This window comes from Triticum urartu, chromosome 2A (assembly GCF_056163025.1).
Source record: "Triticum urartu cultivar PI428250 chromosome 2A, HENAU_Tu73, whole genome shotgun sequence".
NCBI classification, from domain to species: domain Eukaryota; kingdom Viridiplantae; phylum Streptophyta; class Magnoliopsida; order Poales; family Poaceae; genus Triticum; species Triticum urartu.
Window position 1 is genome coordinate 192,051,085 of NC_141874.1, and position 14,343 is coordinate 192,065,427.

The 14,343-nt window shown below is 43.2% G+C and overlaps 2 protein-coding genes across 7 annotated transcripts; both read right to left on the reverse strand.

The window, feature by feature from the left end:
• Positions 1–747: 747 nt before the first annotated feature.
• LOC125536712 (uncharacterized) lies at positions 748–6,620 on the reverse strand. 6 transcript variants are annotated; one of them, XR_015616048.1, is made up of 9 exons: positions 6,606–6,620; positions 5,959–6,517; positions 4,380–4,715; positions 3,788–4,296; positions 3,393–3,684; positions 1,883–2,048; positions 1,677–1,756; positions 1,135–1,236; positions 748–1,017 (listed from the first exon to the last, which is right to left on the reverse strand). XR_015616048.1 is itself a non-coding variant. In XM_087543575.1 (9 exons), the coding sequence occupies exons 1-3, from the start codon at positions 5,984–5,986 to the stop codon at positions 4,207–4,209; spliced, it is 462 nt and encodes a 153-aa protein (XP_087399701.1). In that variant the 5' UTR covers positions 5,987–6,181; the 3' UTR covers positions 748–1,017; positions 1,135–1,236; positions 1,677–1,756; positions 1,883–2,048; positions 3,393–3,450; positions 3,615–3,684; positions 3,788–4,206. The 6 variants fall into 6 exon arrangements, 5 of the variants coding, with proteins under 5 accessions (XP_087399701.1, XP_087399700.1, XP_087399699.1 ...); XM_087543575.1 differs by lacking the exon at positions 6,606–6,620 and having other exon boundaries at positions 3,393–3,450; positions 3,615–3,684; positions 4,380–4,723; positions 5,959–6,181; XM_087543574.1 differs by lacking the exon at positions 6,606–6,620 and having other exon boundaries at positions 3,393–3,450; positions 3,550–3,684; positions 4,380–4,723; positions 5,959–6,181.
• Positions 6,621–8,111: 1,491 nt separating this feature from the next.
• On the reverse strand, positions 8,112–14,093 carry LOC125536711 (E3 ubiquitin-protein ligase JMJ24). Its single transcript, XM_048699953.2, has 6 exons — positions 12,846–14,093; positions 12,607–12,743; positions 11,164–11,272; positions 10,937–11,063; positions 10,798–10,861; positions 8,112–8,896 (listed from the first exon to the last, which is right to left on the reverse strand). The coding sequence occupies exons 1-6, from the start codon at positions 13,977–13,979 to the stop codon at positions 8,491–8,493; spliced, it is 1,977 nt and encodes a 658-aa protein (XP_048555910.2). The 5' UTR covers positions 13,980–14,093; the 3' UTR covers positions 8,112–8,490.
• Positions 14,094–14,343: the final 250 nt, after the last annotated feature.

Here is a 14,343-nt window from a genome sequence, read left to right on the forward strand (position 1 = left end):
AGCTTCAATTCTCGGGGCTCATGGCCGGACATGGGGAACAGGCACCGACAATCATTTAGTTTAGGTCTAGAGTAGGGTTTACTATGGTTTATATGAACAATGTAATGAATTCGTCCCGTTTATATGAAAAATGTTCAAAATGTAATGAATACCGTCCGATTTATATGAAATCCACCGTGTTTGCACGAATTTCGCCATGTTAGTTCAAACAATGATGAAAATGTATGCAGGCAACGTTAGATAGCCGCCTTCAGCATCAGCATCCGTGGCCTGGTCCCTCCTTGTCAGTGGACGGATGTCGGAGCAAATTTACGGGGAGAGCGTTGGAGATGCCCTTAGCTGGATTTGGGGTCGGCACTGCAAAGCAACGGCGCGACGCTATTCCTGGTGCTCCCCAGTCCACCAGGGTTCAAGTCCTGATGCTCGCATTATTCCTGAATTTATTTCAGGATTTCTGACGATGCATTTTCAGTAGGAGGAGACTATCCCGTCGATGACGAGGCGCCTACGGTGACTTCGTAAAACTGAAGGTGATATGCCGTCCCAGTCTCTCGAAGGTGCTCATAGGGATAGGATGTGCATGTGTACATTCATAGAGGTGAGTGTATGTGTATATGTACTAGAGGCTGGGGCGCCACCTGGTGGTGCCTCCTGAGGCGGGCATGTCCGCACTCATCTTTTCTTCGCACATTAAATTCCCATACTCGGTCCTCGCTCTCACTCATACATCAATATAGACGTATGCTATAGCATTTAAGATCTCTTCCTGTTGTGGATGTAACCATATAAAATATATTCATTACAACAATTCCTTGATGGGTTTGCCAACTGAAGAGGGGAGCGGGAAAATAGCTTAATTTAATATTAACTATTTGTTGGTTTGAAGCCAAACTTTAACCATACAAATGAAGAGAAAAGATGAGAAACATAAGACATTCCAGATTTTATTAGTGAGCATTTTCTGGACATAAAAGCACAGTCGCTCACATTGATAGCCATCATCTTATCTAGAACAGTCTACAAAAGCATATATTAAGATGCAGTTAGAAGAAAACAATCATAAGTATGTCCAAACCCAAAAAATCAATGGAATATCTTTTAACGAAACTATATCAAGACTATGCCCAATCTCACCTTTTATGGCATTTTATCAGATTCTTATGGAGGCACTCGGTGTGTAGTACAACCTAATCAACTTTGCCTAACATAAGCCTTGTTTCTTTCTACAACTTGTCGCTGGCCACCAGGTTCATAAAGGAAAATAATAGAAGAAAAGAAATCAGCAGTCAAGTCAACACAGCTTATGAACTGCAACTAATAGGTGTAATCGCAACAAGAATTAAAATGTGATTTATAGTTTTATCAATGTTTTGTGACCGAAAATAACTTTGAGCATTGATTTTACCAACAAAATGTGAGTTATACGCCACAAAGAGTATGCCATTGGATGCATATTTCAATGAACTTTCCAATGATATATTTTTGATGACGTATAACTCATATATTGTTGACCAATAAGTCAAAGTTTCACACAAAAGACACATCAATACAATGTATGCAATCTTCTCAAAATGTACAGACCAGGAAAGACAGAATGGAGTAACAGATATCCACCGCACGTTCTTCAACTGGAAAGAAAAAATTATGAGACTGAAACCACTAACGAGTGCACGCACCTGAGTCCATTGACACAACCTCGCTCTTCTTGGTGGCGGCCTCCTTATAGAATGAGGTGTCTATAATTCTGAAGACAACACTAAAATACATAGAATGAGGTGTCAATAATCGGCGAACTGACACACACACCTCCAAAATGGTATAATCGTCTAAAAGTATGAACTTTCAACTTGTAGAGTTCGTAAAATGTTTCAGCTAGATTTACCTGAATGGGTGAAACATGATTCTTAAACAGGGGCGAAGGGAGATCAATCAGGAGGATACAGGGTTTGAACTGTATCTTGCTGAGTAGTAGTGTCCACTGTATTCGTCCTCCTGATCCTCTTCTTGGTCCAGATCCCGTTGGCAGCGTGAAAGATGCTTTTCATTCTCTACAATGAAAAGGGGAGCAAGGAAATAATAAACTTAAAATAAGCTAGCAGAAGAAGTTTCTGACTTGCATCTAAATGCCTCCCATCCTCCATTCACATGTCTTGTTAAATGTGAATTACTAAAAATCAGAGAATTTTGCCTTGGAACTAAAAGAATAAACAAAATAGGTTTCAATGGAAACAAAAGGACATAGTAATATATATGTGAGTAATGAGGATTCTCGTTTTTATTATTGCGGTATCTCTATGCCAATATCCCTACTAAAGAATAACATATAGGACATTTAGTAGCAGTGCAAAAGTCTGCAACACCAACAATGCATGAAGTGCCTAAACCATAGTTCAAAAAAGCGCTAGGCGTTAATTGTGCGTTTTGCAACCTATGCGCAGTTATGCACAGATTAAGCGTAGTTATGCGCAATGCGTTTTGTCAACGCCTAGAGCCTAGGCGCGGTTAAGCGCTCGCTTAGGCGCGCCTTTTTTAACTATGGACTAAACCATCCCCCGCCCCAACAAAAAAAGTTTATCAAGTATTTATGCTTTATCTCTCCACTTCCATTTGCTAATTATAATATAGCCAACAGAAAGTCCAGGATCAGTTTAGCAGCAAGCACAACCCCACGAATTTGAACCCTAACTTGGGTTTCAACACTTTTGGCATGCTTGTCTAAATAAATTGGAATTACATAGGACCAGAAGTATGCAGATTCTTCAGAACTAAAACTGATCCACATTTCCATGTCTAGGAATGCAACAATTCAGTTTAGACATCCAATCGCAGTTAGGTTCAGGTTCATGCTATTTTACATGGCCAGCAACAGCAAATGGAAGGCCTTCGCCTTAGGGAACTACTTGTACGTATGTATGTCCTCTGACTAAACTGAATAAAATCACCACGTCGCTATAATATGGTGTCCCATTCTCATCCTTGTATGACCTTTCTCCTCCCGAAATTAAATATTTCTAAACCAAAACAGAAAGAAATTCGTTTCATTTACTTTTAGCAACATGTAACAAAAATAAATTGATAACATAAAGCCTACTAAATCTTCCTTTGGTGGAATCTGCACTTTCATCTACCCAAAAGGGAACAATTTTGCACAATAAAGCACACATGCGGCAAGGACTAATACACATGAAGTGAGATCTCTCCCCCCCCCCCCCCCCCCCCCCCCTCAAAAAAAGTGAAATGAACCTATCATACATATCTGTCCCTTAGTAGAAGTATCTACTAATGCCAAACAGTACAGTTCTTGGAAAAATGAAGGGAAAAGGGAACAAATTTAGAACTGAAGCATATTTGAAACATATTGATAAGAAATAATTTTTGAATTTTTTTATGACCTGATGCATGGTCATGGACTTGTTGGTGGATGGATGACGGCGCAAGGGAAGCTGCTCGCTGTATAAAACACACAATAAGCAAAATCAACCTACACATACTTATACAATAGCAGGGGTAAATCAAAAGGCACAAATTTAAAGGAAAGCTCACAGACACAGTGATGTTAAATAATCAGTCAAAATTCTATTTTTCTACTATGACATTGTGTACTTGCACATTACTCTGTTATGATAGTGTGCATTTTCAGGCCTACAGGAATTTGCAATAAAATTCCTTTGGCAAATCATCAACCTGTCAATTGATATATAAAACTACGAATATCAGATACTGTGATGACTATTGGTTAGCAAACATTTTTAATATTGACGGGATACTGGAAGAAGAAAATGCTGACCTGTATAACATTAACAAGTTTGTAGCTGCTCCATGCCTTGTGTGAGTATTTTCTCTGTTCCTAATACCCCTATGGTGAACAACGCCTTGTCCTTGTTGAGCCCAACTGCCAATGACTCAATGTTGTACTACCCCGGCAATCCGATTGATCATCCCACTCTTATCCACAACAAAAGTTGATATCCTGTGGCGCTTGACTACCCTATACGTACACGTTATTAAAGGGGAAAAGGAATCACAATAGATCAATGGTGAAGTGCATCCCATTTGTTCCAATCTTCACCCTGTTCAGCTGATTGCCTGATTTTGAACACCCACAGCTCTTGATCGGCCGAGACAGACACCAAAAACTTCTCGCTAGAATCAACATCCATCGACCATATCTTGATGTGATGGACACCTTACAATTTGAAGGCAGTGTTATGTGTCGAGGTCCCAAACCCAGATAACCTTGTCCTTGGAGCAGGTCACTAGCTTCTTACCCGAATCCAGGAACACAAAATCAATTACCTGCAGCAAGCAATCCCCAAATTAGAGTTATTGGGCCACGGCGATGAATGGGGTCATAAAGAGGCATGAAACCATATCCAAACCTGATCACGGTGGCCACGGGGTCGGAAGAGGCCAGCATGTGCAATGACGTCCAAGAGGTCCTTTTTGTCGGAGGTGAGGATGGCACCGGAGGGAGCGAAGTGTAGGGCGGAAGCAGCAGAGCGGTGGCGGTGGAGTGTCACCTCGCAGGACACAAGGCAGACCCTTGGTTTCGCCGAGATGGACACGGACAAACGAGGCGGGCTGGTGGTGATGGCGGGATCCAGTCCGGACAGCCGCCTAGCCGCCATGCCAACTTCGCTCTGCTCTGCCCGTGACAGCCGCCGTGTCTGCTCCCATGACACGCCGATCTGCCGTTGGCCGCCGCTGCTCCTCCACTGCCGGTCTAACAGATAAATTAGTGAGTTTATAATAGAACATATTGGAAGAAGTTTATACAAAAATTTAATCAACAACCATGTACACGGCAGACCCTATCACCATATCAACAAGTTCAATTCTGTGTAAATTAATAACAAAGTTGACCTAACCAACCTTTATACGCATGCTCTGTTTACTCTCTGCAATGTATTTCAACTACTCCCTCCGTCCCAAAATAAGTGTCGTGGCTTTAGTTTAAATTTTAATAAATTTGAACTAAAGACACGACACTTATTTTAGGACGGAGGGAGCATTACTTAAGGTAACCAGTACCCAAGCAAGATCTAAATCAACATAGCAGAAGCCATGCTAGTTGCCACATTACCAATTTTAGAAAAATAAAACAATCACATCCTCTCTACTTTCCTAATAGAAGTAGGCACATCACACACTAACTTCGATGGCGTATGGGTATTCGACCTTTGAAACAGAACATAAGATAACACACACGAGCAATCTTGATCAAGTTGATGGTTATATAATCTTAGCTAAGGTAAAATCAGGGCTGTAGAAAAATCATATGATCTTTCTTTGATGGGTGATTGATAAATAGTAGACATTGACATCCACACACCCGAAAGTGCAAGGCATTATAAGAAGGCACGACTGCACTTAATTACATGCATAACACGAGACACAAAATGATGCTACAAATAGGGGATATGCAAATGTCAATGATCTGAACATAAGCTCTAAGTAAATAAAGGAACATTAATTCTTGTTTTGCCTCCAGCTCCTTAGACCAATACTCAGTTTTATGTGAGTACAATTTGTTAACACGTGAGAATCATTTGACCAAAATGTTGACTACATAAATAAAATTAAACAAGAGCAGTGAGTTTTCCATGATGGCATCAGTAGTGCACACTCGATGTTCTCATTTTCTTTCAATTCTGGTTGTTGGCGAACTGGAGGTGAGCATGCTTGGATGTTGCTGAACTTTCATCAAACACCTTCTAGGCATAGACAAAAAAGAATTTGTGCAAATAAATAGAGGAGCTGAAGAGAGAGGGTAGGAGGCAAGGGGGGAGAGATTAGACTGTACGACAGGTAGGGTGCGGCACCGCACCTTGGGGTCCGCAGCTGCCCTCTGAGAGAGAGAGAGAGAGAGAGAGAGAGAGAGAGAGAGAGAGAGAGAGAGAGAGAGAGAGAGAGAGAGAGAGAGAGAGAGAGAGATCATGGATTGGATCGGGGACTCACCGACGACGGCGCCGGCGCGGTGGACCATCGTTGCGGCTTGAGCTCCTCCCGGGGTCGCTGCTGCACGCGTGGAGATGCGCCGTGGAATAAGCCACCACTCCCTTTGCTGCTAGGGCTCGGTGGTGGTGGCTAGCACCACATCGGCGGAGGCTCGCGTTTTCCTTTCTTTTTATTATTCACCTCCAAGGTTATAATTCATTCACCTTACCAATGTTTTGTTAGTATCTGTTCGAAAAATGAGTATAAGCATTTCTTTGCCTCTAATTTATGAGCTCATATATTAGTTGATCTTTGACCAAATATCTATGAAACATTCAGATGGGTTTCCCTGAATTATGAATCATTGCTCCTATGACATAAGCACAAGCACCTGACGGGCGCTAACTCATGCACACAATAAAACCAACCAAACGAACAAGAACAAGAAGCCACAACCATAGATGTTCGCATCAGGAGACGTACCTTAACGCGATTGTAACGTCAGGCCTCAACAAAAGAAGATGACCAAGAAGAACCTATCCAGCAACGATGAACAACTGTGTGCTTACTTCACACCCACCTGCAAGAACAGGTCACATTATGTCAGAAGGAAGAGGAACAACAAGAAGGTCGTTCAGTAGAAAGAATTTCATTGCAGCGACAATTACCTTCATTGGCACCATGAAACCGAGAGCAGACAATCACCTCCATTGGCGGTGAAAGCTCGGCGGTGCCAGGTAGGTAAGCGCCCCTTTCACTTTCTTGTCTGTACTACATGATGTTAGTTCGTTAGATTCAGAGTACAACAATATGAAGCATTGGTACGTGCAAGTTCATAGTAGTACTGTTGTGGTTTAATAAGAAGGAATGAGGTAAAACTGAAAAATACTTAGTATCTTGTATGAACTGCACGAAACACAGGATTCACTACTGATGCAAATAAAAGAAGCTCCAACACTATAAATGCAACTAAGCTCAATACAAATAAATAGGAGTATCTATATTTGTACACGCCAGGACAAAGATTTGCACCCAGAAAAACTGATACACACTGCTAACTACCACAGAAGCTGCAATTATTTTCAACTTTAGATGGTTAAAGTTTCCAAAGTCTACAGGATACTATTTATATAAGATACAACATCCTGCTTAGGTGCATTAATCACCGAATAATGGAGAGAGAGAGAGGATGGGTTGGATTGAACTCACCAGCAAGCTGAACTCGGCCGACCACCGCCGGCGATGTAGCCACACGACAAGGAGTTGCTGATTGATCTGTATGTGTCCACCTTGCTTCACTTCCCATTGCACGGCTGGAGCTTGTGCCACCGCTAGAACCAAGCCGGTCAGACCCGAGGGGAGGGCGACTCGAAGGGTCGATGAGGGATGTAGAGCACGCCGTCGACGGTGGTGGTGATTGAGGGTACCGTCCCCATCCACGTGGTGGCGAAGAGGAGATGAAAGGAGAGGGCAGCAGTGGAGCTCGAAGTGTGAGGTAATGAAGGACCACGAGGGAGGCCGGCGTCATGAAGACATGGGCGGCCGATCTGGCTAGAGCTAATGTCTCTCCTTCCCAATCCCTGCCCTGCACGGCCTCACCCAGATGGCCGGCTTTGTGGGCCTGGGCGCAGCACTCAGGCGCGAGGTCCTTCACAGCTGGCTGTAGAGCTCGAGGTCGCGTGGTGTATGGGAGAGGTCAGAGGTGAAAGAAAGAGAAGAGGTCGCGTGCGTGGAGAAGAAACAGAATAGGAAAGTTTTACCAACGCAAGTACTATCTCGGAACGGTAGATACCCTTTCTCTTGCTTCTTTCTTTTCTTTTTAATCTTGCCACAGTAAGAATCGCCAGGTGGATAGACTCAGATAGCATCCTTAATGCATACCTTATTGTTTTGGATATGTAGTGTAGTGCAATGTGTGTACACATTTTTTTCAGAATTTTAAAAATTGAAAAGTTTATTTTTATTCCAAAAGCCGAGCCCCAACAGCAATTTCCACAACCCCACTCAACCATTCTATATGAACATTCGCGGTACCTAGTGGGTGTAGGTAGAACTGTAGCGGCCTTGCGCTGCACGCACAATTCATGTTCGCTTAGCTCAAGGAATCACGAAACACGAATATAGAGACACTACATATCAATAACAGGGCCGGAAATCAGGATATGCAGATCCAATTCAATGTAACTACCCAAGTCACTTTTATTTCAGACGACTAATCCAATAGAATCCCTCACTTTCTGGAACACTGCAATAGCCGATAGAGTACAGACAGTTTTCTAAATTAACCACAGTGCGACCGAACCGATACAAGCTTCCGACTCATGGATGATAAATAGTCATACCCTATTTACACTGACAACAAACATAATGTCTAAATCAAAGATGAACAAACACCAAACAATTACTCGAGAATATCCCCAGGTAGGTCACAGACCTAAAATCAGCCGATAATCACACTAAACAAGCCATTCTAACCTCTACCCACCTCAGACCATATCCCATCTCGCACCCCAAGGATGCATGGGTGGGTATCTGCTGCAAAATCACCAGAGATTATGTGGACATGGATTCCTGCTGACCACCGGATAATCTGGCAAGGCTGCCATTACTCTCAGCTAAAGGCGAGGAATGAGCTTGTGCATCTTTAACTCCAGAGTCATTGCCTGGAGCACCTAGCTCGTCTCCTGAGCTGAGTTCCTCCGACTGGTCGTCGGACGGGGTTGTATATATCAAGTTTAGCAGAGAGTCGCCACAGCCACCCAACTCAATGGAGGGGCAACTTATGCTGCCATCCTCATGGGCTGACTCTTGCTGCAACAGTCGTTGTGTAAATTTATCTTCAGGGGTGCTGCCTGACATATTCCCTTCACGTATCTTCTGACAGCAACTTAGGCACAGCTTAAAGGGGCATCTTGGGCAACTTCTCAAGACTTGGTGCGCGGACAGCTTACAGTTATTACTATTACACAAAAAAAATCTCGGATCAGATGAGAAAATGCATATAATAACAGCAAATATTAAGAAACAAACTAAAAAGCTGCATAGTGCTCCATACAAAATAGGCATAGTGGAATACATAGAAACAAGCCAAAAGTACAAAATACAAAACAACAAAGATTTCTCTTAAAGATCCTTGAATGTGAAAGAAAAGCAGGGGAGCACACCATAACTTATGAAACAGTTCAAAAAGGTAAGCCATCAGAACAACGTAATGGACTGCAGCAAAAAAAAAATCTGTAGGTAATATTATTCATCTCAATCCTTAGATTTTATTAAATATTACCATGATCATTGCATACACTAAAAATATCTTTTTTTCATAAGTACAAGAGGTACTTTGATTTGTTGAGAAAATAAAGGTTCTCTCTTTAAGATGCTTCAACGTGAAAGACCATGGAGGGGGGGGGGGGGGGGGGGGTTATCTAGAACATTCCACAAAATTGAAGGCGAACAGGACAATCTATTAGCCATACACAAGCTAAGCTATGTGTTGCTACTTTTTCCAATAGCATACGTATTCATGCTTAAGACAGCAAATATTGTCCTTTAGGCCAATTATTATTCATATCAGCCCTTACATTTTACTCCCTCCGATCCATATTACCTGTCACTCAAACAGATGTATCTAGACGTATTTCAGTGCTAGATACATCCGCTTGAGCAACAAGTAATATGGATCGAAAGGAGTATTAGATATAATCATTGCATACACTACAAGGAGGATTTTTTTCATGCTTACGACGTTATTTGGTCCACCTGCCAGCATTATTTATAAGACGGTAAGGCAGCCTAAGGCTAGCATCAACCACCCTGACGCCTAAGCGACGCCTAAGGCTAGCATCAACCACCCTGACGCCTAAGCGACGCCTAAGGCAAACACCTAAGCGCCTAAAGTGGACATGATTGTAAGGCGCTGCCAGGGCGCCTTGCTGCTAAGCATCCAAAGCGGGACGCCTTATAAACAATGCCTGCCAGGCCTAAACTTTTTATAAAAGAAAGACAGCACTTGGGTAGAGAGAGGCCAGGAAGGAAGAGGTGTGCCGCAAACTGACATTCACCACCAACTTACATGAATAGGTAAAAATTACAACAACAAAAACACAATTTAGTACTGCCTCCTTTGGTTTACAGGAATTTTGTATGAATTTTAAAGGATAGGAATTTTCTAGGAAAAATCCTTTGGGGCCCTTTGGTTTGTAGGAATGCATTCCTATTCCTATGTAGGATAGGAACCAATCCTTCACATTTCAAAGGCAGAAAACATTAGGCCTCTTTTGGTTCATAGGATAGAAATATCACAGGAATAGGAAACTTGTAGGAAATGAGATGTCATGCATCTCAAATCCTATGAATAGGTATAGGAAAAGAGATGTCCTTTGGTTCACATCATAGGATTTTTTCCATTGAGTCTAGGCTAATGTTTATTTCCCTTTGGAGCATGGAGAACAGGGATAATTCCTTTATAGAAATAGGATTTTATTCATACAAATCAAATGGCTCTAAAGGAAAATTTTCTATAAAAATCCTATCCTATAAATTCCTACAAGTCGAAGGAGGCCTTAGCCTAGACCTAATGGAAAAAAAGTTTGTATCCTATGTATCAAATGAAATCTCTTTCCCTATAGGAATTGAGATACATGCCATTTCAATTCTATGATTTTCCTATTCCCATGATATACCTATCCTATGAAACCAAGGAGGCCTAAGGCTATAGAGAACATACAGATGACCAAACAAGCATGTAACTGTTCATATATTTCAAGAGCAAAGTATTAAATGCATATAAATGATAATTGTAAGCTGAGGACGGAATTTGTTCAGAGTGGCATTCAAACTACTAGCTCATATGTAAGAGCTTACCAGTACAGTGACCCGCTCTGGTCGTCTTCAGCTACCTGGACACGGATATTGGATAACTTTGTTCCTAATTAAAAGTAGGACAATTCTTTAGTAATGAACATGCAATACTTGCTAAGAAAGAATTGCACTACTAACAAACCTTGTATTTTAGCTTCTATTTCCAATTCATCAAGCTGTTCCTGGTCAAGTTTCAACGGTAAAAGCTTGTAAAATTGGTGATTGCAGATTTTGATCCTGATTAGTTTCCCTTGACCAGCTGGTGATTCCTGAAGATTCAAAGCATAAACATGAAATTAAAGTATTAAACAAATAACAAGTGGATATCACTACATTAGTCACCATGCAGTTATATAGTAAAAAACCAACCTTCCGCATACCTCCCTTGGTCTGACCAAGGGTGCACTTTTTGCAATCACAGCAGCCACGGCAAACCGGGCATTTTATCTTTATATCATTCCTGGACATCCCAGAATACCTACAGTGTACACATGAGCACATGAGCAACTGAATCAAACTAGTTCAAACCATGCATTCAGATTCAACGCAGCCTAGCACAACACTGGTTGTCAGTCAATCTAGAACTTTTAGCAAGTAAGCAGCTTTATTAAGAGAAATTCTCTATCATTCCATCATCAAACAGAATAACACTTAATTCTTAAACATATCCATAAAATAAATGCTGCATTGATCTGGAAATGCAATTGATCAAACATAAAGAAATGTTCTGAGCATATATACAATCCATAGACTGAGATCGAGTAAGGGCCAAGTGGAAGTCCTGACTCCTAAGGTCAGAAAACAAGCATGTGTGCCACCTTACTGGAACGCTATAAAACTCAGCGGTGATTTCAGCTCATTGGATTTGTCGACCACAAAAAGTAAATAGCTTTTTGCCCAGATAACCAACTTTGCAAATAAAATAAGAGAAATAAAGCTACTAGTAATAATAATGATGATGCATCTTGACTCCTAGAAATACAAAATGGTAGGAACAAACTGCAAAACTCTTTACAGGGGGTACCATACTCGCCCTCTAAAAGTACAATGGACTATCTAAAACTACAACTATTTATCCATATTTTTTTCAAAAAGAAAATTAGGTCATAAAGGGCAAATGAGAAATTCCAACTTAAATCCTCACAGTACTATCACAAATGTGAGAACTAAGAAACGAAAGCTCCAAGCTATATCAACAATATGTTGGATTTGGGAAAATAAAAGCATATTTCATTTTATTGCTGTTGACACTACTAATCAAATATCCAAATGATACATTAATCAGCTGGAGCCCAAACAGTATCTGATATTTCATAGAACAAAACCAAATATGAGCGTTTTTTATCATGCAGATCGTATCACAAATAGACTACAGTGCATTACTGTAATTCAGGATTTGAGTAAAAATGGGAGGTTACTCAACCAAATGTTTGCAACAACTTTTCCTCGGTTATCATTTATCAAACGGTATTAGCATGCAAAACCTACGGCAGAAAATAATTCATAACCTCAAGCAAATTTATGTTCCTCTCAATCCCAACTCTTCTGCATCCAATAAATCACCACATATGATGCAAACCTAAACCTCGACCAGTCATTCTTCTACTCCCTCCTTCCCATAATATAAGATGTTATTACAACCAATATGTGAGTATATCGGCTGTAATAACATCTTATATTATGTGATAGATGGAGTAGTTACAAATCAGGATAGCCAAGTTATCATAGTTGAAAGCATGCATATAAAGTCATTAATTCAGCAAGGCAACTAAGCAGGCAAATAAAAACACTGACAAAGGATGAAAACCTAACCATTTATTGATGCAGCTGTTGCAGAAGTACTTGTTTTCACAGTTCTTGCACTTGACAACACGTGCAACCTTCTTCAACCCACAACGGTGGCATGACATCTGTGCTGCCTTTGCTTTACTCATTGCATGAGGAACGACCTAGATCCACACAAAAATCAGCAATAAGAACAGGTTCAGCACAAAATTACACAATGCAAATCAAACTATCAGTCAAGAATATTGAATGATTAGCTGGGTGACCTTCACAGGGCCAACAGGCACTGGCTCAGCATTCTTGGAACGGTAGCACCGCCGAAGTGGTGCGGGAATATCCACTCCAACCTTTGTTGTCACAGGAGAGCCTACCGCCCCACTGCTCCCCGGTGAGATTGTCATCAATCCATTCGGGAGATCCCTTGTGGCCTTTGGTGATTCTGGCGCCAGATTTAAGCGCCTTCTTCCCTTTCTCTTGTTCTTCTTTTGCCGTTGGAGGGCCACGGCAAGGACCTCCCCATCGGCTGGTGGTTTCTTGCCCTTGCTAGCCTTGGCATAGTGGTACTCGCAAAAGCTGACAGTGGGGAGTGCACGAGCTGAGCAGCGCCACTTCTTACCATCACTTCTGCGGCACCGGAGGTTGTCCGGCAGTGGCGGTGGAGAGTCACCACGTTCTCCTGCTTTGCGACGTCGGCGCCGACGTGGAGGCAGAGGGGTCTCCTCTTCCTCGTCATCCTCAGTAGGCGGGTCGGGTTTGACCACTCGCTTGCGGCGGCGGCTGCGGGCTGGAGGGGAGGGAGGAGGAGATTCCTCCCGAGCATCAGGCTCGGCGTCAGTACCCTCACCTTCGGCTTCAGAATCCGCATCTACTTTCTCGCCACCAACCTCAGCGGCGTTGTCGCCGTCTGTGCCGGCGGCTTCTTCTTCATCCTCGCCACCAGACCCAGCAGCTTCCTCTCCACTCTCGCCGTCGGCCCGAGCGGCTTGCTTGTCATTCTCGCCGTCGGTTTCCTCTGCTTCCGCTTCTGGATCGGCTTCCCCGGCATCCGCCTCGCGCTCAGAGTCGCTCTCGGCGGCTTCCGCTTCGACCTTGGCCTCCGCCGCCTCGACTTTGGTCTCCGCATCTGCACCATTGGCTTCAGGTTCGGCGACCGTCTCCTCGGCCTTGGTCTCGGCGGCTTCCTCTTGATGCTCCATCTCCTCGGCCTTGGTCTCGGCGGCTTCCTCCTTGGAGTCCTCGCCGTCCGTATCCTCAGCTCCGCTCTCAGCGGACTCCTCCTTGGAGTTGTCGTCGTCGGCCTCGTCTTCGGACATGGCGTCGACCGCGGTCTCCACGGTTTCGTCTACGGGCTCGGCGTCGGGTTTGCCCCCGGCCCCTCCCTTAGAGCGGCGCGGAGGCATGGCGGCGGCGCGGGGCTAGGGTTCCGGCGAGGGATTTGGAGGGGATTGGGGAGATCGGAGTGGGCGCAGTGCGGGTTACTGGTTCTGCGAGGGGGCTCCGAGATAGAGGGGTGGGGTTAAGGGGGTGTCAATGTGGGGCCCACCCTCCGAGAGCGTCACAGAGGGTCGTCTCGCCAGGCGGGCAGGATCGTCCGCGTCGGATACGAAAGCTTTAATTGGAAGGTTATTAGTACTCCTCCATCCAAAAAAGAAATAAAATAAAGATAGTAATGTCAAAATGGAGACAACGAAGGCGTCTGGACCGTTCGATGGTCATTGCACGGCTGAGATCGTGCTGCGTGCATTTATTGTAGGGTATTTTTGG

Coding starts and splice junctions, on each gene's coding strand:
- LOC125536712 (XM_087543573.1), bottom strand. CDS start 5,986: ATGGTCCACCGCGCCGGCGCCGTCGTCG. Junction 4,724..5,958: donor CCGCGCCGGCGCCGTCGTCG/GTGAGTCCCCGA, acceptor TTTATCTGTTAG/ACCGGCAGTGGAGGAGCAGC. Junction 4,297..4,379: donor CCCGTGGCCACCGTGATCAG/GTTTGGATATGG, acceptor TGCTTGCTGCAG/GTAATTGATTTTGTGTTCCT.
- LOC125536711 (XM_048699953.2), bottom strand. CDS start 13,979: ATGCCTCCGCGCCGCTCTAAGGGAGGGGCCGGGGGCAAACCCGACGCC. Junction 12,744..12,845: donor TGCCTGTTGGCCCTGTGAAG/GTCACCCAGCTA, acceptor GTGTGGATCTAG/GTCGTTCCTCATGCAATGAG. Junction 11,273..12,606: donor AACAGCTGCATCAATAAATG/GTTAGGTTTTCA, acceptor TGTACACTGTAG/GTATTCTGGGATGTCCAGGA.